Here is a 25291-nt window from a genome sequence, read left to right on the forward strand (position 1 = left end):
GATTTTGGCTTGACAAGGTCTCATCATCTCCCCTGAAAGGCATACCCTGTCTTGCCAGGTAAAGAGTGATGTCTATCAAACGAGACAAAATTTCTCTGTTTCTCTCTCTTTCTTTATCTTTTGCAGCTTCAGACACTTGGTCAGCTACTTCAAAAGCTGCCTCCAAGGTTGTTTTTTTTTTTTGAATGAGTTCCACCTCACCATACCACACATGTGAGACTCTGATTCACTGTGCTCTTTAATCCTTTCTAAAGCCCTTCTCCACCGACTGAACCCTTCCGTTTTCCAGGTTTTGCGACTTGTGTACTTTTCATCATTTAAGAAAAGACGGCAGCTGAAATAAAACATGGCATCAGCAGTTGGAGAATATTCTAGCCATGGATTTTTCTCATACCACTTCTTTTGAAACGATCGTCCATCTTCATTCTTTGGCTATAATGACAGTACTGGTTGGCAGGGTCCAATATTATCACACCTTTGAATAAAAGCCTCATCATACTGTATGTGGAATTGCATGACATGGGCAGGATCAGCTGGGTGTGCAAGTCCAAGTAGGTTAGAGAATGTCCTCTCTATGGCTTCACTAGCTTCACTCTCCTCCTCTCTGGGCTCTGACTCACTCTCTGACTTTCTCACTCCAGTCTCTTTCTCCTGGCTTGTCCTTTCCTCTACATTCTCTCTAGGCTCTGCCTGTAACTCAGTTTTTGCCTTGCTTCCTCCTTCCATCTCCTCATCTGAACTATCACCCTCCACTTGCTGTTTATCTGAGAACAATGCACAATTTAATATCTCATTAATCTATTACTTAATTATCTACACTTAACAACTTTTGCACCTAGTCCATGATAAAGTAATGATAGAAAATATTATAGAACCAAAACATTGTAACTGTTTTAATTACTGTTATTATCCTTGAATACCTCTACAATGCAACAACTGGTGTTATTGTTACCTGTGCTCTTTTTAATCCAGCTGGTGAGGGATCCACTGCCTTTAGCAGCCTCACACAGCTCCTTTTGTAGCCGTTTCTTCCTCCTCTCCTTACGAGGCATTTCTGAAATATTTGTTATATTATTAGTAATAATTTTTAAAAATCTATACACATAAAACACACACACATGCACATGCTGTGCTTATTAAATGTTTAAGAGATGTTGTAGAGATACAATAATTTTACTGCTGTGAAATCAGCATTTTATCTAATTTGATATATAAACCTAATATCATCTGTTACTTAATATATTTTCTTTAAAAACAGTGGTGGAATGGGGGGAGGGGGGTGAATATCATAAATATAATAATCCATAATTATGTGGTGAAGCGAGATCGATCAACTGTAGACCAGACAACAAACGACGGAGGCCCAGAAAAGTACAATCAAACGATGAGTTTATTGACAACGGAGAACAACCGTCAGCATATGGCTTATTTGCTCTGACAAAAATACACTGAGTTCTGGTTTTATAGCATAGAGGATCACACCCCACATACACGCGTCAATACAGGTCAAAAATACATTATGTCCAGTCATTGTTTACAGACAAGGGTACATCTTGTACATCTCTAATAACTATAAACAGACATATAACTTCTCTCTTTGATAACACCTTCCTTTTAAGGTAATAACTTCAAGCTTCAGGGCCTCTAAGGGCTAATAATGGACCCTCGTCCTCAATCACTAAGTAGACTGAATTCTCGCAGGTCTCAAATAAGAAGCAGAAGACACTTGGGCCTTCGCTCAGGCCTGCTACTAGATTTATGTGTATTGTAAGCATGCATGCAATTAACCTGCTATGTTCTCATCTTCCCTCACCATGTATCACCTGGACACTCTCACCAGTGAAGCTTAAAACCCTCTTGGATAGAACATCAACTCTAAACAAGCACAGTTATGCATTGTGTATAAAATAAACTCAACCTGTGAATAGAATGAATGTGATGACAAACATATTCAATGCAATATGAACCCTGTAAACAATATTACTGATAAAATAATACTGTAGAACATGTTATTAATGCATTTATCATAAGGCAGAGTATATGGCAGCAATAAAAGAATCTCTAAATCCCAACAGTGGATATCCATATTAGATCATTTTTAGTGAAATAAAAGCCCTCCAGAAAAGAAGGGAAAAGTCCTGTAACTTACTTTAAAACAAAAGATGTTCCCTAAAACTGTGGACAGAGCTACAGACCCCCTTGTAACACCCTTACCCAGTTAGCTAGCAGTTAATGACCACCACTACTTGTGCAGTTCATAAAAGGACATGTAATGTTTGCCGTGCTGTTGCACAAACAGCACGCTCATTTATTTCAATTTATTTGTTGCTATAGACTATAGTGTGCGCTGTACACCCTACTTACTGTTTTGTTGCAGTCAGCACCTTCCAATTAATTTGCCTCCTCCAGCTCCACACCACCCAGCCTGCAGAAAATGCGCGTGCACTTTGCGAGCTCGTACCCGGCTCGTAACGAGCGCGCTCTGCCCTCAAGGGCGACCATTGGTTAATGGTAGTCATGTGACTGATGCAAGCCAGATTATTTAGCAAAATTGAGATTAATAGTTACATTTTATTGTTGAGGGGCAAAGACAGGGCTCCATACGCACATAAACATTAAAAAAAAAAAAAAAAAAAAACCTCAAGAAAGGGGCACTTGAGGCATCCTGGAGGAAAGGCACCCTCGCCCCCCCCTGCACGTGCCTGGCTGAGCGTAGGCTGTCATCACAAGACTGTTCCAGTAAATCTCCCGTGGGGGGAATTTCCGAAGCTGGCGGGGCCTCCTGTAAAGGCATGTGGGTTTTGGCACCACTTGTGAAATGCACTTCACACACGCACACACACACACACACACACACACACACACACACAGAGTTCTTTATAGCCAGATGCCACGTCTGGACAGCTCCGGTCTCAGCTGTTCCCAGCTTCTCCTCCTCTCCTCTCCCGTCTCACTAAAAATGGGAGGAAACCGTCATCAGACCAAATGGCATCAGCTGTGTTCTCACCTGCCTCTCCAGCACCACCCCGTTGAGCTCACTGCACCAGTCTTCCCCTGCAGCTGAGCCCGGGACCACACCTCTGCCACAAGGAGAAAAAAAAAGAGATGTAAATGGAAAGATGTTATTGTATCTGACAAACAGAAAATGATTGTTGACAGATGGATTGTTGTTTTGTTTGTCTGCAGTTTGTCAGGCTGTCTGATCGCAAAGGAAGGCTGTACTTCTCTGGCCTCAGCTCTGAGCTCCAACCCCTCCCATCTGAGAGAGCTGGACCTGAGCTACAATCATCCAGGGAACTCAGGAATAAAGCTGCTGTCGGCTGGACTGAAGGATCCAGGCTGGAGACTGGACACTCTCAGGTATGGAGAGAATGGCTGTATCCCAATTCAGGGGTTGCATCCATCGAAAGACCAGGCCTTCATGGTCTACATTGGCTGGGTCCTTTGAAGATTGCTAAAGCCGTGATTGCTAGGCTGTTAAATGCTGCTCTGCACTGCTCAGGTTACCTAGCAACCATGATATTAGTATCTGAGGTTGAGACCAGGATATGAAAAAACATGAATGTTGGGCTTCTTTTCTATACCCAACAGTAATTTTAAGATTAGCTAGTAAATAACAATTAGCCAATGTTATTCATGAGGAAAATGTCATCTCACTTTGGTAATGTAAATATAATATGATCAATATTAAATTAATTGTATTTAATTAAAAATGTACAGGAGTGAAATTTAACTCAGTTTGAAATACTGAGCTTCAGCAAAGATTAAAGGTGTATTTTATTTATATTTCCTATCACTTTATGTCTTCATCTCAAAGAAAGATATCTTTGACAGTGTATATATAGATGTATTATATATAAGAGACAAATATTGTTCTTCAAATACGTTGGAATTACTAAATTTGGCTCAGTGCTTACATAAGATAAGATAAGATAAGATAAGACAAGATAAGATACCTGGGGAAGACAGGTCAGAGAGGTATAACAATGGAAAATGCACCACATGAGGAAAGATAAGGAGAAAAAAATAACTCCCCCCAGACTGAGCTCCAACAGGGAGATCAGTTTGAGAACAGAAAAAAAACACCTCTGCACATAGCACATGAAAAAACTCTTAATACACCAAAGAAACACATGACAAGCAACAGGGGTGGGTAAAGGGTGAGAGACAGCCAGTGTAGACAGTACATCCGGGCCTGCACCATAAGCGCTGGTCTCCTTGATCCACCGTCAGCAGCGGAGGGGAATAAGCGTCGAAGGCATTTGGAGGGGGAGGGGGGATGAGTGTGTGCATATCAGTGTATATGTGTGTGTGTCCAGAGTTCAGCTGAGACAGTGTCCAACGCCCTGCCAGGCTAAGTAAACAGTCTTCCAGCCAACCCAGGTGGCCTTGCATAGAATGGGAAAAACAGTCTAAACACAGTTGTTATCAGGGTGTTGTTGTTCAGCTCCAGCCTTGAGACTGCAGCTCGCGCCAATAGGGTATCCACATGAAGTGATGGTGGTTTTTACTAGGGCTGCCACAAACGATTATTTTGATAGTCGACTAGTCACCGATTATTTTTGCGATTAGTCGACTAATCAGATCATGCATCGATTGGACGTAAAACGTACAGCTTATTGCACCAGCACGCATCTGCTTTTATATAACTATCATTAGCTTACAGCTTTAAGTGTTTAAGGTATGTGCTAACTAAAAATAAAGACAAGATGATAGTTTAAATTTTAATGAAATTTGCAGATTGTTTCGGTGAAGTTTAATAAACTCCTTGCTATCTAAAATATAACGGGACACCGGAGTATATTCTCCAGCATCTCACACTTCTGATAATCAGTTGTCTGCTTGACATTTATTCAGCTGTGTAAAAACTAGAACTTTAATCTCAGCCAAACCGATTTACTCAGGAACAAATAAAATACTAAAAAAAGCCAAACAATAACATTTTTAAGTTATCTAAGTGACTCATATATGTTTAACCTGAGTAGCGAAAGACGGCGGTGGGATTGAAAATGATTTGCCGGGAGTCCGGTGTTCTCACCGGCTCTAGTGAGCCTTGCCCCCAGCTAGCTATCGAGCTAGTGGGTAACAGACGTCTCCGAAACGTCGGAGCGCTTTTGAAAATATGTGGTGTCTTGATAAACTGAGCAGATATTTGAGGTTTACACAGTTACATTCTCGCCTGAAAATATGTTAAACGTTTATTTTGTGACCCAGAAAGAATAATAAGAGGAATATTAAAACTAACTAGCTGCCGCCATTGTTGGAAACTGAGCTGGGCTGCGCTATGAATTCTGGGACAGAGCTACTTCTTCTTCTTCGGGGTTTAACGGCAGCTGGCATCCTTGTACATGCAGTGCTGCCATCTTCTGTTTCAGTCCGTTATTACACTCTTAAATCCTACTACTTATTCCTGCATCTTTTGTGATCTTACAAAGCTTCAAACGACGCGTCGACGATTTTGATAGTCGACGTAATCGTGACTAGTCGAATAATCGTGGCAGCCCTAGTTTTTACTTTAGTGCAAACAACTCATATAAATTTCAAAGCTGTTCTAACAGTCCAACAACTTATAAACTTACGCTCCGTGATGTTGTCATTCTTGTGCTCAAAGAGCCGATTCTGAGAACTCACGACCACAGTGAGCTTCTCCAAGATGTGATCCAATTTGCGCTCAGCGGTGTTATTCTGAGCGAGCCCCTCCAAGATGTAATCCAGTTTGCACTCAGAGATCTTATTCTGAGTATACACGGCAGCCGTAAGCTTCTCCAAGATCTTATCCGTGCTGCACTCAATGAGCCCATTCTGAGAAACTCACGCCTCGTCCCACCGTTTCAATCCCAGTGGGCAGCCTTGTGGGGGTTTGAACAGCCGGTTCTGCTTTCTTAATTCTTCGATAAGTCAGGGCCAAGCCAGCTCCGATCAGCAAGAACCCTGTTATCATGGTTCTGAATAGGTAGATATCTTCAGCACTCAGGCTCACCCGAGCCCAGATATGTGTAAAAAGAAAATGTACGAGCTGTGATAACTGTTTCTGATAAAAATAAAGAGTAGACTGATATATTAAATATTCCTTTATAGGATGAGAAAATCATATCATATCATCATATCATAACTGCTGTAAGTCATACAGAATAGATATCAGAGCCTTAATCATGCTTCTGCTAAGATAAGATAAGATAAGATAAGATAACCTTTATTAGTCCCACACGTGGGAAATTTGTTTTGTCACAGCAGGAAGTGGACAGTGCAAAAGTTGTGAAGGAAAAATTAGAATAAAATAAGATAAGAATAAATACAGTACACAATTAAAAGGGTCAAACTGGGCAGAAAGTACTAATAATAATATTAACAATAATAACTTTATTTATAACACCCCATGAGCATCATTTGAAGTTGGTTTAATAAACACATTGCAATGTGGAGAGAAATGCTCTAGCAAAACGCATGAGTGGTCTCTAATGATGGCCACCGCCCTCACATCTTAAATACCTTGACCAAACACACAAAGACATTCCACAACACATCACATGAGTCTATCCGGTTGTTCAGTCTGACGTCACTGGCCGTGTCTGGGCCTAAACTCCGCTGCAGGTCCATATATCAAACGATCACTGTGGCATTACTGAGAGTTGAAAAACTGTCTAAAGTCTTTCATCTTTAATAAAATGATCAGTGTTCTGCTCCACCAGGTGTAACAATTGAGTTTAACATCCAGGCATCCATGAAAATGGAATTTATGACATTTAACGGCGTTAGAAGTTAGCAGGAAGTTAGCTCGCTAGCTTCTATCTAAATACAATATAGCATGTCCTGGCTGCGGGGTTTTGGAAACAAATTCAAACGTACAGCTCTGCTATCACTTCCAACATAAATGAAGACAGAAAACTAAACAGCAGTGACGTTTGTAGGGTTACTGAAGTTTGGCTAGCTGGTATATGATGATGTGCTACGTGACCGCTAGCGACACAGCTATGTTAGCATAATATAAACAAGCTAACTTTTTTTCCACTCGATAAAAGTTAACGTGAGTGTTCTCAGTGGTCAGGAACAAATGTAATCGCATGGCAGGATGCTGTAAAAGGACCAAACTTCAGCCAGGAGAGCAAGTGAGATAATCCATCCACTATACGAGGTTAGTCATTCATACACTGCTGCATGGGCTGGGCTGTAGTTACATCGTAAGGTTTTAAAAACTGAGCTTAAATAAATGATTAGCGGTAATAAAAGCCGAGGGAGGTCAACAGTGATCACTGACTGTTTTATGAGCTTGTTCAGATTAAATGGAAGAAAATACAAAACATTAAACATGTTAACAACACAAAAGCCATATTAAACGCAGACTGCTTTAGGCCCGGAAGTAGGATTCGTCACGTCATCACTGAACAACCGGATACTTTCAGCTCAGACCTTCCTTGAAACGTTCCCCCCAGAGAAGAAAATAATTTATGACCTTGATTCCTGCTTAGCCATCACCTAGAGATTTACATCCCTGATAAGCAGAAGGAGTCTCACTATCTGTTTAACTTCTCCCCCGTGAACTTACAATGGGCTCATTGTGTATGTGATGAAGCATACGACCCACATGCATACAACTGGTAACAATGTAATTCTACAATTACTAGTGACATGGTTAAAATATATGATCAATACATTGAAAAAGAACTCTGCCAGTATAACAGCTATTTAAAGATTTAAAAAAAAAAGATACACCAATACAGAAAAAAAATAATACAATTTAAAAAGGCTATAGATGAACTTACCTTAAAGCAGTGATTCTCAAACTGTGGTACTCTCTGATGGTACGTGGGAAATCTCCATTTTTTTGTAAAAGATAAAATTATATATCATTTTGGAAAGACAACAAGCAAAGTGTGCAAAGACAACACGAGAGTTCCCAAGGCTCTTCTGGGAGCTGGAGTTGACCAGAAAAGTCTCCCTGAGCGTGAGTCCTCTATGAAGAGCAGTCTTTCCTTATCACCAGCAGTCGCGGCCGCTACGAAGCGCTGGTAGGCTCGTTTCCCTGGGCCTTAAAACTGCAAAGGTGGCACAGAGCTGTTACGCTGATGGTAAAAACACAGCCCTTTTCCGCGGTGCCGCTGTGCCACAATCCCAGCCACCATTGATGAGTCGGAGGCCCCCGAGAGAATCGGTTGGGGTGCGGGAGATGCCCTTGGTGAGTTGGGAACTATTGCCTGGATTTTGAAGCTCCAGGTAGCTGGGAGAATGTGATCCGCTTCTTCTGCGAGTGAGCGGTAATCTTTCGCGGCCAGCAATGGGGAATTGCTGAAGGCCCTGAGTACTTTCTCCCACACTGAAAACACTGGAATGATAACATTATTTGAACATTACCTAATAAGACTGATTCAGGACAGACAATTAGTTATGTTAAATTTTCCTAGCAGTCCTTCACAAACAGGGAACAGTCTGTCTATTCTCTCCATCTGTCAGCTGCTGCTGGCTCTTCCTCCTCCTCTTCCTCACACACTGCTGAGTTTGTCCTGGTGGATCATCAGGGGTGCAAAGCCTCACAGATGATGTGCAGCAGTGGGTCCCTCAGTCTGTCCTCACTCTGGACACTTGCAGTTGTCACACATGGAAATCAAATGTGTGATAAGCTGCAGGATTCAAACACAAGTGTAACTTATAAATACATGTTCATACTTTTATTCCACAATCAGAGAGAAAGAAACAGAGAGAGAGTGCAGGACAGACAGACAGGTGACAGTGTTGTGGAAGTTTTCCATTTAAATAAAGTCTGCAGATGAGCGGTGAGCGGTAGCTAACATTCTTTAATCAAAACACACAAAGAACAGACAACCAAGCTTGTGGAGAGCCTACATGACCACGGGGCAGGTCAGCAGAGTCTCACTGAGCCTAGCATGGCTCTCAGTTAAATACCTTCTCCAGGAACAAAAGGCAGTACACAGCTGTTTCACACCTTAAGGTTCACACTCCCTTGCTACCTCCCAGAGTCCTCAAAGAGACAAAAGACTCTTCCTGTGGCATCTACTTCCTCACTAGACCCCCACCATTTGTCTTACAGTATTGGTGTGAAACATGTTTAAATCCAGTGGCTCCAAGGCATTATACAATAAAATAATGTGATTGATACATAAGTAAAATAAATTCCTATACAATCCCACCCTTTGATTCTTAAATCAAGAATCACATTAATACCAGAATTTCTTTCCTGACATTCTGTATATCACATCAACATTATTGTACACTTAAAGGAGTTTCACACTGTGTATCCTCACTTCACTGTTCTCCCACCACCCTTTGTTCATCTTTTAATCCTCCCCACAATCTAAGCTCTCACATGCAAATGGCAACAACAATGATACAGAGGAAAGGTCTTCTCCAGAGTATCAAAGTACTTTGCATGGCAAAGTGAAACAGCATTAGGTGGTCATTCTCAGTCCCAGTCATGGCTCCTGGTGTCTGTGCCATTTACAGAGTCATAATTCCAACGCTGGTCTCCCTCTGCGCTGTCACTTTTGGAGCTTGGCACGCTCTCTTCATCCCTCGATTTCTGTTCCAACGCGGCTGTAGATTTAAGGCAGAGCACGTCGTACACCTTAGTTGTCTTCCTTAACGTCAACAGCGAAACTCTTTCATTTTATTTTAAGATTTTGCTGTTCAAAATCTCCTCATGACAATCCTTTGGAAGCCCAGTGGTGCAGCCCACTGTTGTTTGTCTGCTGTCCTGCAGATGGTCCCTGCTTCTCGCTGGTCCTGTTGAAGCATTCTCTCCCAGTCATGGTCTGCATTTGCACCTCAGTCTCTCCTTCCATATCCCTCATGTCACGGTCCCTGCAATTTAAAAATGAAAGCTTCCCCGGAAAACCCTCTTTTGCCCTATGTCAGCTTATCACAATTAGACATGCACAATAAAGTTTTGCATTGTCACTTAAAAACTCCCAGGGCTTCTCCCCTGGAGTAGCATCACTCCAGGCCCTGTCATAAGACAAAAAAAAAAACATTAGCCAGTGGTGTGTCCTGCTGTAAATCATGTGATTAGATCCCACGATTAGCCCTCTGCTGTGGAAAAAGTGATGTAGATGTTAGCGCAGCACATCTGTATGCACTTTCTCAAAGTGACCTCTGCACTGTAAACAATACAAGGTCATGAATAACACACTGCTGGTAAATTCACAAAGACACAGAAAGTGGCAATTAAAAGGTTAAGTCAGCACGACCCAAAAGCCCATGCAACCTGTTGCTGTCACCTTTCTGCTCCTGTAAAAAGAAACATACATACATCCACCCTTTTGTCAGGTCAAGGTGGAGGTGCAATTTTGCATACTGGTGTCAAGTCAGTGAAAGCTTTTGTCAGTCCAGTCAGTCCCCATTTTTTATTTGCTGACAGTAGAACCTCTCGTGACGCAATAAGTTTCTACGGCCAGCAATGACGTCATTTCAAAAAAAGAAAATTTTTTTTTAGACTGGATTACCTCGCTGAATCCTTTTTGACAGGGACTTGTTTTCTGATTGTCCCAAATAAGAGGCTTTCTCCAGAGCCCATTTTAATTGTGGAGAAGCTCACTTGCGATTGTTCAACATGTTTTGTAGCGCTTTCGATCCCGATCTTGCAGGCCTGCTTGAAAAAGAGAAAATTGCCAAACAAAAAATCTCAGTGCACTGTTAAAAATCAAAAAAATATGAAGGCCTCTTTTTAGAAGTTGTCTAAGCATACTCTCTTAGAATGATAGATCCAAACAAAACTAATTGTCAGTTTCAAAGTGGTACCAAAGGAAAATGCATCAGCCAAGTAAATCTCCCAAACTTTCATCCACCAGTCACACCTCACACAACAGCAATATTCTATTAGATAATGAGTTTTGTTTTCCCCCATGTAACCAGATGTGTGTCATGATAAGACCTCCCCCACACATCAGAAACAAGAAACTCAATAATCTATTAGTCTCCACTCATCTGACCCCCCTGCATCATTCTGTTCACCCCTGCAATAATTCAATCATCCTTCCCCAAAATAATACTAGTTCACTAGTCTATGTATCACTTCTTAACCCACTAAGTGAACCGGACAAGATGATGGTGACAGCAATGCATGCTTAAAATGCTATTTGGTCTTCATGAGCTTCATTGCATGTGTGTTTGTGTTAGTAGGATTAATGCATTTTTCTGTTTGTGTAATTTTTGTGTACCTCTCCTCTTTGCGGTGCTCCAGACACTTTTCAATTCTCCACGCAAGGCAGTCGTTTTCCTTCCCAGTTTCCTAAACCCAAATTTCATTTCCCACCTAAAACAGCCATGTCCTCCCCTGCTCCTTCCACTGTGGTCTCATCTCATCTCTCCCCCCTTGCAGCAGTCCAGTGAGAGTCAGTTGTTTTTCAGCTTCGTCCTGTGTTTTCCACTGTCTCATCTTGCCATTTTGCTCCAAAAGTGGCAAATGTCCAGCTCAGACAGTCTTTTCAAAGGTCCATTTACACACAGTGAAGTTGCAGCTCGCTGGAAATGCACATCCATCCATCCAGTCATGATGATGCCATTTTTCTGCTTGCTGTCGCTGTCTTGCATAGCTGCTGCTGCAACTTTTCTTCACTGCTCAGGACACTGCTGTGAGCTCTTGATATCCATCATTGTTCTGGAACTGCATTTCTTGTCTTCAGGGAGAGATTCTTGGAGATTGTTTTCTCAGGGTGACAAACACATGGAAGTTAAGCTGTAAAACAATTCAGCCAAAACTTGCCTAGAGTGTTTCTAATGATGTTAACCTATAATTTTCTTCCGACTGCTGCACGTGGAAAATTGATCGGGGTCTGCTCTTCACCTGCAAGTGACACACTGAGACATTTTGGTCATTCTTCTCATTGCTTAAAACAACACGTCTCCTCTCTCTGGTTCTGAAACTCCCCTTTCTTAAAAACCCAGAGAGATTGTAGTTGTTCTACATTGTTGTTCTACATTGAAAACCACCAAACCCTCTTCCTATTTTATTACTTATTTTCATCAACAATTTTGCTAATTGTGTGTGTGTGTCCACCCTAGCGGAGCTGGTGGCCTGCAGTACCACCGTCTTCTGCTAGTTGGAAACAACTTTTACACACATTTCTACACTCCTCTCTCTCTTTTTTTTTTCTTGTTTTATTTCCCATTTTCAACATTTTGAACCCCATTTTTCACAGTTTTTACACACAAATCAACTTTTCCCACACAACCATTCTCTTTCATCTCACAACATACTTTTACCCACAGTTCTTACCATACAGTCACACATTGAGTTTTGTCCCTGGTTGCCCAGTGGAGCGCTTGCCGCAGTCGCCTCTCGAGCCGCTAATCCGGCTCCGCTGACTGCCCCTGGAATCTAGATTCTCTTCCTACTACACGAGGCGTCCCCCGTGAGGTTCCTTGCCTTCTATGGACCAAGGAATGAACACCGCCACCCCCAGTCTCCTTTGAAGAAGTTAGGATCTTTTAGAAGACGCTAGGGATGTCACTCCGTGATTCTACACGAAGACTCCTTCGGAGCTCTTGCCCTGGAAGGTCATAACAAGTTGACCTTCTTGAGCTCCCCGAAGGCTGCAACACACTCACCTCCTCGGCCAGACACAAAACTCTCGTGACTTGTTACAAGTTAGCTATCACTCACCCATCTGCAGGAGTCCCCTCAAAGTCGATGGTCTCAGTGGTTGCTGAAACACACGGCTCCGTGACTCCTCCATTTCCTTTGCTTCAACAGCTGGTAGGACAAAGGTACCTTTTCCCTCAGGGGTGATCAGCCCGTCCACGGAACCGTTGTTCAGCGACCACATGGACCATCCCATCCTCGTCGCCATTTTGTTGTGGAAGTTTTCCATTTAAATAAAGCCTGCAGATGAGCGGTGAGCAGTAGCCAACATTCTTTAATCAAAGCACAAAGAACAGACAACCAAGCTTGTGGAGAGCCTGCATGACCACGGGGCAGGTCAGCAGAGTCTCACTGAGCCTAGCATGGCTCTCAGTTAAACACCTTCTCCAGGAACAAAAGGCAGTACACAGCTGTTTCACAACTTAAGGTTCACACTCCCTTGCTACCTCCCAGAGTCCTCAAAGAGACAAAAGACTTCCTGTGGCATTGTCTACTTCCTCACTAGACCCCCACCATTTGTCTTACAGTATTGATGTGAAACATGTTTAAATCCAGTGGCTCCAAGGCATTATACAATAAAATAATGTGATTGATACATAATTAAAATAAATTCCTATACAATCGTCTCAGGTGTATACACTGCTACAAAACAGCATGAGAGAAGAAACATTTCATGTAATCTTACTGCTGTAAGATTAAATTCAACTTTTGAATGGCATATATTTTAAAGTAAAGTCTTTAAACCTGAACTACACTAAGTACTTACATCAATAATGTCAATAATGTCACAGAACTTTGCCGACATGTGGCCACCAGTAATGTTTTCTTGTTCTTCATTACTGGAACATTGGCATTGCTACATCAATAAGTAAAATAAAACTCAGTACTTTTAAAAATTTACTCTTCGACCACCTCGCTTGAGCCGCCTGACATTTTTTCAAAAAAAATTAGACACCACCGCGCTATGAGTCCTGGGATAGGGTGTGTTACGAAGGATACACCCGACTCGTCCATCACAAACTGAATTGGGACAAAGATTTTGTCTTATAGAGGAGGAAGATTAATGTTTGAGAAGTTCTCCTGGAACAATTTGTAGATATGAGTCTATTTACCATTACTCTTTTAAGAAATTAAAAAACCATTAAATTAAATACCATTACTCATTAAGAAAACAAGTCATTGTGTTATAATCAGAGCTGTGGTATAAGCTGTCAACTACAGGGAGGTTTTCTCTACATTTAGAAGCAAGCAGATCTGCACAATTGCATTCATGTATTTCAGTGCTTTTCATAGACAAATGTGACAATGTGCTGTGAAAAGCCAGCACACACTACACTCTAAAAATATTTTGTTGCCCCAACTTAAAAAAATTAAGGCAACAATTTCCACTCAGCTTTTTAAGTTATAAATTTTGCATATTATTAAGTAAATTTTTAGGTTTGGCTAACTCAACTTGTTTAACAAGCCAACATGATTTACCTTGACCTCCAAAAGCATAATTAAGTTTATGCAACCTAATATTAATTTAAAATTTCTGGTAAAATTAAGTTGAGAAATCACATTAGTTGAGTTACACCAACTAACTTTTTTACATATATCCTACTCACAATTATCCATGCCAATTAGTTTAGGTTTCTATAGTAACTTTTCTAAAATCACACAAAGCCATTTCACTTATTCCAATTGATTAATTTATTACAAAACATTTTCAAAGTAATACAAATCTGTATCAATACAACATAAATGAAACATTACAGCAGCCCTTTAATTATAAATGACTAAGCAAAAAAAAAAAAAGTACTTCATGTACATTAACAATAATTTAAATTGGTATCAACTTGTTCAACTTGTCGCAGAATCAAGGAAATGACAAAAGATTTTAATGTTCAACAACGGAACAATCCAAAGCTAAGATTATATGTATTACAAACTTTTCTCAAAACTACACTCATCTAGGACTGCATACAAAAACATAAGAGGCACATCGGAATACTACAGTCCAAGTCACATTCGTTTCACGACAGAAATTTGCACTTAAGAGACATTACCCGTGGACTGGCTTTAAGCCCATCAAGTTCCAGAAATACCTCTAGAGTGTTCTTTACTTGTTTGGGGTAGCTCAGATTGAGGGCGTATATAAGCCCCATCATTAAGGCACACGCTCTGGGCACATCAAGGTCTTCCAGGACTGCTGTTCCTTCAATCACAATTTTAGCGACATCTGGGAGAGACACTGCTGCAAGTCTGGTGACTACAATCTTTACCACTTCTTCTGGGAACTGTTGTTCACCATCCTGGCAAGTAGGTAGTTTAAATGGAAACATGTCAGCATTTTATGTGCCATTTCAAAATAAAACACAAAAGAATGCGAGATTCACCTACCAGCTGTTCTCTGAAGAGATCCTCTTCCTTCTCTTTCAGATACACCTTCAGGCAACGGATTGCAACCTCTCTCTTCTTTTCCACCGAACTCTGGAGAATAAAAAAAGCAAAACAAAAATTAAACTTACAGTTTATTAGGTGAAAAGTCAAAACTATTACATTTATGTGACTTGCGTTGTGCCATTGATTTTAAATATGTTTTAAAAGAATTAAAGATTTAATCTTTGTAACTTCAATTTAAACTGTTACACACTGGCCTGCTTTAAATGCCCACTTTGCTAGCAGTAGGATAAGGTGAGTAAAAGTAAATGTAACCTAAATTTCATCAACAGCACAATTGTGCTTTTGATGAATCGGACCTGAAGCAGAGGAAGAAATGAATTGTAACTGTAACAACTAATTCATCAATACACCTGCGAGGTACATTATATATACTTTCCAGTTTTAGTAGTAGGTGGGCTAAATGTTTCTCAATTAAATTAGGCGATTCACCAATTTCTTCATCCTCTGCATTTGCTACATCTTCACACAATGGATTTTCATTATGTTCCTCAAGAGGATCGTCTCCTGCATTCAAATGACTGACACATCTCTGTATCAGGTCAGGGTTGAAGTCATCCAATGAGTGAGGAGTGTGTTTTCGGTTCCTATGAGAAGCATATGTTCAAATGAGCAGTAACAATCCCAGTACAGGCAAGGCATAAACAGTCCACCATGGCTATGTTTAAGCCTGTAATGCTTTAAGAGCTCATTCCTTCTTGATGTTTCAAATTTGCAAATTTTGCAAGTCCAATGCATTTTGAAATTTACTGCAACCTTTTGTAATGCAAAGAATTATTGAAGCTTTTGAGTTAACAAGCTATTTTAAGTATAAAACCTTCTCTAAAACACTACAATGCAACACTGAAAAAAATGAATCATAAAGACTGAACAAAATAGAATTTTAAAATTTACATCTACAGACTTCAGTTTAAACTTGTAATAAGGTGTCAAATCAAAATGTGTAAGAGAAATTTCTTTTAAACTATTTAAATACCACTGTGGACATGCCACAATCCCACACTTTACATTATGCTTACAATTACAGAAAGCAAATGCAAGTGTATGCACACACACACACACATACACACACACACACACAATATTGTTTTTTGGTTTTTTTTGCTAGGTCAACCAACTTTAACCTCAGGCAGAGTTCCCAGTCGAGCTTAGAACATCAACACAATTGATATAAATACTTTTAGTCAAGGATAAATTCACCACATTTTACTCTGTCAGTAATTAGTTACCTCATCCGAGACCATCTTGTGGAAACACGAATTTACTCTGACACCATGATAAAAATGCGAGCAGCTGCTGACCCGTTAATTTGAACATATACGGGTTCAAATTGAACATGCTCTGCTGTCGGCATGGTCTATCGGCTAACCAAATGTACCCTAACAAGTGACATATTTTAATTGTATCTGTACTCTTTTATTTGTGAGGAACGTTTGCTAGCTAAAAGAAACGGCTAGCTAAACTTAAAAAAACAACAACAACAACTCTACTCTGCTAAATTACGATTAAAACCATCAAATTTCAGTTTTTTAAAGATGACATTTTAAAGTGTACAAATATAACTTGTAATTCATCCATTTAGAATTCAGTACTTACTTAACTCACCGAACACAGTCTAGGGCAAACACACCTCTTCTCCCACAAGGCCACAAGAATCCAGAAACTGTTGCTACGGGGTTGCCCTCTGCTGTCTGAATCGTCTCAATTCAAACAAGAAGGATGTTGAAACTCATTTTTACATGTTACACAAACTTAATATTTTCTGTTGTTGATTGATGATAAAAGTATTTTATTCAATATACTCAAACATTTAAGTTAAGGTGCTGTTTTTTAATTTTTGTGTTGAACTGACTTTTAACATTGATTAGTCAACTCACTGAAACGTGTACATGTAGACAACTTACTTTTTTTTAAGCAGAAAAGTGTTTTTTTGTTAAGTTCTACCGACAAACACAACGAATATTTTTTAGAGTGTATAAAATAATGGAAGTGAAAACAATCAATAAACACATTTAGAGACGACCCAGGTGGAAAATACAGAGGCAGGAAGGAAGTGACAAAAAGGAGCGTTTATTGGTCCAAATGGAAAAGTGACAAATGAGGAAACACAAAGTCCATCAAAAAGAAATACAAAGCAGGCAAAGAAAAAGAGGACAGTATATACACTGGGAGCTACCTGCAAACAAGAGACAGGTGGGAGCAAAGCACAGGAGCAGACGCTTAGAGAGTGTTTGATTGGTGAGAGACGAGCTGATTGGAAGGTGTGTACGTGTCAGGATTGGTGGCTTTTGAATTGTTAGCCAGTGTTTGTGACCAGTTGGAACTAGATATGAGGAATAGTGGGGCACAGAAAGTGTTGCTGCCTTCCTGGAAAGTGTGTCTAAAGAGCTGAAGAAGAAAGTGAAGAACAAATGAAAGGCTGAAGAAAAAGAAACTGGCAAAGGCACAGCACAGCAGGAATTCAGAGGCATGAATGGAGGAAGCAACAGCAGTATCCAGTATTAGTCAGTCAAGGAGCTACAGGAAATATGGATTGGGAGAAACGGGTGTAGTGTACCTGAGATAGTGGCCACTGTGTACCTAATAAAGTGTTAGCCATGTTAAATGTGTGTGTTTCCCATGCTGTATGTCCACAGTCACAATACCAGGCAGTGGCACTGACAGAAGGATAAACAGGTTTAGACACAAACTTCCCACATAGCAAAATTGGTATGGCTCAGATCTGGCCCACACAATGTGCTTACACATGGCCCACATAACGCAAAGAATGACGGCCCTTTAGTGGCCCGGATCAGGTTTGCCAGAGGTGGCCCAGACATGGGCCAGCACAAGGCCAGTTGCAGACACACAGCTGGCCCTGTGCTGGCCCAGATGTCAGCCAAATGTGTACCTTAGTCAAGCCATGTAATAACAACATGTGGGACATAAATAGTCCTAAAGTAACATGACGAATCTCTGTTCAGACAGTGAATTATTCTTTTACAGCACATTTCCTTCCCCCCTTATTACTCAAAGTGCTCTGTACAACATGCCATATTCACCCAATCACACACTTTCTCTGTTTCCTAATTACATTCATACACATTCACACTCTTGACATTCAGACTGGAGGAGCGAGGAATCGAACCACTAACCTTCCGATTACGAGCTCTACCGGGGGTGGTAAACATGAGTAAACCCTCACTAGGTTTTGGATAAAGTGTACACTCACAAACCTGTCATACCTGAATTTGAAACATTGGCTACCATAGCAGTATAGTATATTAGCAGTGCTGGCTTTATACTGGATCTGGGCCAGACCTGCTTTCTATGTGGGTACGAGCTGGGTTACGCCATGTCGCAAGTTTTGTGAGGTGCTTTCTTGATATTTAATGGATCGATTACATTTTTTATTTCTCTCCGATATCTGATCCAGTAATTTAGGTCAGTATCGGACAGATACCGATACGTAATACTGGATCGGTCTATCTCTACTCACAAACCTGTCAAACCTGCATTTGAAACGTAGGCTACCATAGCAGTATAGTATTGCAGCATGGCATTTGGGTCTTCTAACTAAAATAGGAAAATAGGAACATAAATACCTTGCCCGCATCTGGTTGACATACACTCTGCCATGACACCAGTCAGTCAGACGTGCCAGCTTGATGCCAGATCCGGGCCAGACCTGTTTTCTATGAGTCTGGGCCACATAAACCAAACCACAATCGAGCCAGATGTGGCATGCCATCACATAGACAGTGCCATCTATGCCAGGCCTGGCCCATATCTGGATGATATACATCTTATCATGCCAGAAGTCAGTCAGCAGTGCCGGCTTGATACCAGATCCGGACCAAACCTGCTTGCTATGTGGGTTAACAACGTAGTGTATGCTGTACAGTATAGTGAAGAATGCCCAGACCTCTACATTGGAGAGACCAAAACAGCCACTTTATAAACGCATGGCACAGCATAGAAGAGCCACCTCCACGGGACAATACTCGGTTGTCAATCTGGATCTAAAGGTCAAGGGTCACTCTGAGGACACCAATGTTCACATTTTGGACAGAGGGGACAGATGGTTTGAAAGAGGAGAGAAAGAAGCCATCTCTGTCCACTGTGAACGACCATCTTTGAACAGAGGTGGTGGCTTACGACACCAACTATCTGCCATCTATAATCCAGTTTTGAGATCCCTTCCCAGATGCTTTAATACCCACTCACACCCTGGGCCATTTGGCCTCAGAAAATCACATGATAGGGTGGGGTAAGTTTTCACATTAAGCTCACCTGAAATCTTGGCTGATTGTGACCCACACTCATTTTTACACTTTCGCAAGTGAGCTTCTCATGTGATTAGGCAGAAGATCAATAGGGGTCAATTGTCCATCTTGGGGGGGGACACCACAGGGCGTAAATCTGGGACACTCCATCATTTTGTTTGAGCAAAAAATAAACAAAAAAATAATGTACTACCAGGTAATATTTATCTCATCATACTTGTTCCTGGTAAATTGCTAGTTCTCTTTTCCCAGCTTAGATTTATAGTTTCTTAGTTTGAGTTCCATGTTTCTAGTTTTTTGTTCGCGGCTTAGTTTTCTTGTATGTAGCCTTTGAGGTTTTGAACAGCAAAATAAAGCTACCTCTTCTATTTTATCTGTCCATATCTCAAATGCTGCAGTTTGATCCAATCCTGCCTGCCACACAGAGTTACATGACATTAAGAAACATAAAGAAGGGAGAGAGACAGAGGAGATTTAAAAAAAAATCAGATAATAATATTCAAATGACTCAGCTTCTTAACTGCTATTAAGTGGACCTGTCTCAGACAAGAAGCTGTTGAGTTACCATGGTTACATGAGCTCAGAAAGCAGAGCTGTTGAATGGACAGTTGTGTCAGTGGAATGCGGTATCATCACGTGGTTCATGCAGACTTCAGAAAGTTCCTGAATTGCTGAGTGGAATATGTGAACATAGGAACACAGAGCTGTGTTTTTAGGTCATTACTAGTGACTAAATGTACTGAGCGATAGTAGTTTTTATACCATAGTGAATTGCATGTAGTTAAATCTTTGTATATTTAAATCAAATATTCAGCAGTCAGAGTTTAATATTTATTGTTCTATTTTGATAGAATAGAATAAATATTGCAAAATTAATGATTTTCTACTTCCCAGTTTGTCTTCATTGAGTCAGTAATGTGACAAATGAATTTTCTGACCTTCAGAGGACAGAAGGAGACTGACAGGTGACTCTCAGTGATGTCAGCTGACAGCAGGACAATTCAGTGCACTAACATGAGGATCACAGTGTTTGCTGAGGAAATACACTGGGCCCTTAATAGTTTCAACATGAAATATTCAAAAACAAATATATGGTCCACTGTAGGGAGGTGTCCTTTCCAGCTAAACAGAAGAGGAATATAAAGATAGTGAAGGTCACAGTTTGAATCAGTTGCATTTCATTCAACACAGTGGTGTACCGAAAGATCCAGGATCAGTCCAAATCATCAGCAATTTGATCCATGTATGAATTAAAGTGTATTTGTGAAAATGTTGGACTGTTCCTTTATCAGTGTGTAACAGTGTGTGTGTGAGAGCCATGTAATGTCCATGTGTGCATGCTGACTGTGCTGCTCTGACCCCTCCTCCTTTCAGGGTGGAGCCTGCTGGAGTCCGATGGTTGAGACCAGGTCTGAGGAAGTGTAAGTGTGTTTTTAATGGGATTCATGAAAACAAAGCAGCACACATTCAACCATCTTCATCATGTCAGGAGTCATCATCAAAGTGTCAATCAATGAACAGATGATGGATCAATAACTGCAGCTGGATTGTGTTTGTTCTCTCCATCAGATTCCTGTCAACTCACAATCAACACAAACACAGTGAACACAAACCTCCAACTGTCTGACAACAACAGGAAGGTGACACATGTGGAGGAGGTTCAGTCATATCCTGATCATCCAGACAGATTTGATGAGTTGAAACAGCTGCTGTGTAGAAATGGTCTGACTGGTCGCTGTTACTGGGAGGTCCAGTGGAGTGGAAGGGTTGATATATCAGTGAGTTACAGAAGCATCAGAAGGAAAGGACGCAGTAAAAACTGCTTGTTTGGAAATGATGATCAGTCGTGGAGTCTGTTCTGCTCTGATGGTGGTCCTGTTTGTGTTTATCACAATAATAGAAAAACACCCATCTCCTCCTCCTCCTCCTCCTGTGTCTCTAACAGAGCAGCAGTGTATGTGGACTGTCCTGCTGGCACTCTGTCCTTCTACAGAGTCTTCTCTGACACTCTGATCCACCTCCACACCTTCAACACCACATTCACTGAAACTCTTTACCCTGGGTTTGGAGTCTGGTCTGGTGCCTCAGTCTTTGTGCTGAGTTGAGTGTAAAGAGTGTCTCCTGTTAGAGAAACACTCTGACAGTCCCTGTCAGGACTCTTGCTGCAGCATTTTGGATTAATTAACGGCTTTTAAGGGAGTTTTTAGGACTTCCTGATAATAATGAATTACAGTAGTCCAGCATGGAAGTTATAAATGAATGAACTAGTTTTTCAGCGTCACTCTGAGACAGGATAATTCTAACTTTAGAGATGTTGCACAAATGGAAGAAAGCAGTCTTACATATTTGTTTAATATGTGCATTGAAGGACATGTCTTGGTCGAAATGCCAATATTCCATGGTTCCTCACAGTGTTACTGGAGGCCAAGGTAATGCCATCAAGTGTAAGAATCTGGTTGTCTTAACCTCCTAGGACCTGCCGTCCACATATGTGGACATCACATTTTTGGTTATTTTGAACAAAATACTCAATTTTGCTCTACATGGGCCTGATATCCACTTACGAGGACATTATACTGCTACTGTTCTAACAAAATTTTAAATGAATATCCTCATTTGTGGCTCTCATTTTTCTTAAAAACAAAAATAAGGTAAAAAAAAAAAAATCTGGAAATTCTTTGTTTTTACATTCATTAGGCCCCAATATGCCTAAATATCAAAGAGAAATTAAAAATGCATGTCGTGGAAGAGTTCGGGTCTTAGGAGGTTAAAGACAGAAAGACCTGGATCACCTCAAATTTTTTGCTTCTGAATTTAGATTAAACTGAGGTTATTGTACTCAGCCCTGGAAATCTTAGAAATATGGTATCCAACTAATTGATGTGTGTTATCTGGCTTGATGGATAGATAAAGTTATGTGTCATGTACATAGCAGTGAAAATCAAATCACATGAACAATTTAAGATGACAGCAACAAGATGCCACCCTGAGACTCCATTTCAACTTTTGTAGAAAGTGTAAGTTAAAGCTGGAGTTATGACTAAATATGTGAAATGTTTATTCAGGCCTATACTGTAAAAAGGAAGAAAGTGTAAAAACTGCATTTTCTAAGAACAGTGCCAACAACCCACCCTTTCCTAATGTTGGAAAAATGTACGATGTCGACCAATCAAAAAAATGTATGGCAACATGTGGCATTTCGTTAGTTTTGGGTGAGCCCCCCCCCCCACACACACACACACTTTTTTAAACGTTTTAAAAGTTTTTGTTGTGTTGCCACAGTATTTAAATTTCTTCCTATATACATTGCGCACAGCATAATGTTTATGCTGAAGGGAAACGTAGTTATCATCTGTGAAGAAAGTCAAGATTGTGCATTTTGTGGTCTAATGTTTTGTGCCTCGGGTTTCTCATTGGCTCATACTCCTGTAACATGCACATGAATGAGAGGCGGAAGGCAATTGTAGTTCCTATTAACAGGGTATTGCCGACTATACCACTAATTGCCAAGTTTACTTTTGTCCGTATGTCAGATTTACTATTAAAAACAAATCTAACCAAATTAGATATTGATATTTTCATATGTGTGTCATCCTGTGTCGGCGTAAAGCTGCCACTCCCGATCCTTTTTTTCTGACCTGACTTTTTTTTAACATCCTCAACTCCCCAGGGACGTCTTCCCAGCTCTCTGGATCCCCAGGGCAGTCCCGTAACCCCATCGACTTATGGGAGGGGCGAACCAGCTCCTAGGACAACTTAATTTATCATCCGTGTAGTGTTTACACCCAGCCCTCACTCCTTTTTTCTCTTCACTAATTCGCGAGCAGGACCCAGCCCTTGTCTTTCACTTTCACTTCAATTTTTTCTCTAAAGTGCGAGTGGGACTCTTACCCAACCCTCAACTTTGAGGTGAGCGGGACTTTTGTCTCACACCTCACACTTTGGCCTGAGTGGGACTTCTGACCTCAGCCCTCATGTCGGGTGGGAGGTGGATAAAGTACAGACATACCTGCCATATCATATTTGCCATACATGCCAAACAATCAGACTACTCTATGTCTCCGAGTCAATTTTGAGAATTCAACGTGTTTGGTTACGGTGAACAGGTAAAATTTAGAGTTTCCAGTATGCTGACTTTGTTCAAAACAGGCTCTGCTCACCTTTTTACATGTGGACCTTGTTCACCTTTTCCTCATGCGTCATCTCCTTCGCCCAATGGACCAGGCTGCAGAAACCATGCGGAAACACCAAAACTGTCGGCTTACAGCTGCCGCTCCCGATCCTCTTTTTCTGACCTGATGAAAAACAGACAACTCAAGACAGACTTCTTCAATTCAATCAACTTCTTTATTTCAACCCCTGTGCAGGAGGGAATCAGCTCAGCACACAGCATCGAGCAGATTCGAAGGGCAGTCCTCCGATCTGTTACATTTATATTTTTCCAAAGTTCCTGATTTACCACCCCCTTTCCTGTTATTCTGATTCTACATTCACCTACACATCATACTCAGTTTCGAAAACAACTTCTTCCTCATCTTATCTTCCGTTACCTTTCTTTTTAAGATCTTGTCCTACCGTTCACCCCTTTTGCTAAACGCATGTCTTAATTGTTTGTGTGTGTGTGTGTGTGTGTGTGTGTGTGTGGGTGTGTGTGTGCGTGTGTGATGTAAATATCTCTGTCTACAATGTATGTGTGTGGGTGGCTTACCAAAGGTGTTAGACAGTTCTCAATGCTGCCCTTTTGTTTTTTTCAATTGGAAGAGGGCCATGTGATCCATCAAACTTATTGGTAATGTCACAAGAAAAACAATGATGTGCTTGGTTTCAACGTAACTTTATTCTTTCATGAGTTATTTACAAGTTTCTCACCACTTATAACATGTGTTCAATGTGCTGCCCATTGTGTTGGATTGTCAACACAATTTTCGGTGACCCTAAAAGATGGCGGCGCGTGAACAACGCGAGGCTCAGTGTCTCTCCAGAATCTGCTATTTAGCGGTTTTTTTTATCTACTTTTAACCGGATTATTCGTCCAGAATTGCTGTGCTCTTGCTGACCTACAGCAGACAAGAGCTTCTGGACATCTGGACTCATAACTCCAACAGTTTTATCGCCGATCTCCGACTCATCCCAGAGATCTCCAGAACACCGGAGACTGCCCACTCTCCCCGGCCGGGCGGAAGTGCACGCAGACGGCGCCGAGATCGTAAACAAAGGCGAGGTAGGCACGGAGGGCTACGGGCTAAGCTAAAGCTAACACCACACCGGCTGCCTTTACCCAGTATTTTCCTCGCCAATGTCCGTTCTCTGGCAAACAAAATGGATGAGATACGGCTCTCCATCACTAATAACAGACAGATTATGGACTCAAATGTCATGTTTTTCACCGAAACATGGTTGAACAACAGCTGACCGGACAATACTATCGAGTTAGCAGGACGCCACACACACCGAACCGACAGGCTAGCAGATGACTCCGGCTAGACCAGAGGTGGAGGTTTGTGCATTTATATTAACAATGCTTGGTGCATGAACTCCACTACTACTGAGAGTCACTGCTCACCTAATGCGGAGTTTTTAATGGTCAAATGCAGACCTTATTATCTCCCCAGAGAACTCACTTCGATCATACTCACTGCAGTATATATCCCCCCCGACGCTAATGCTAGGTTGGCCATGAAAGAACTTTCTGCAGCCATTAACAAACACCAGAATAAACACCCCGAGGCTGCTTTTATTGTTGCTGGCGACTTCAACCACACCAACTTAAAGACAGTCCTCCCCAGATTCCACCAACATGTCTCCTGCCACACCAGAGGAGACAAGACTTTAGACCATGTTTATTCCAACCTGGCTGGAGCCTACAAAGCCACACCCCTCCCCCACATTGGACAATCGGACCATCTCTCCCTGTTCCTCACACCTCGGTATTCACCACTCATCCAACGTGTGAAACCAGCTGTGAGGACAATTAAAGTGTGGCCAGAGGGGA

General features: G+C 41.2%; 1 protein-coding gene across 1 annotated transcript in view; it reads left to right on the top strand.

Moving 5' to 3' along the window:
* The window catches only part of LOC120438383 (protein NLRC3-like), a 52798-nt gene extending 31348 nt beyond the window's left edge, over positions 1-21450 (top strand). The window contains exons 8-9 of the mRNA XM_039608775.1: positions 20674-20720; positions 20869-21450. Of these exons, the coding sequence (XP_039464709.1) occupies positions 20674-20720; positions 20869-21404 (583 nt within the window). The 3' untranslated portion in view covers positions 21405-21450. The remainder of the gene's footprint in view (positions 1-20673; positions 20721-20868) is intronic.
* The last annotated feature ends 3841 nt before the right edge of the window (positions 21451-25291 follow it).

The sequence above is a fragment of the Oreochromis aureus genome, linkage group 3 (genome assembly GCF_013358895.1).
Source record: "Oreochromis aureus strain Israel breed Guangdong linkage group 3, ZZ_aureus, whole genome shotgun sequence".
Taxonomy (NCBI): Eukaryota; Metazoa; Chordata; class Actinopteri; order Cichliformes; family Cichlidae; genus Oreochromis; species Oreochromis aureus.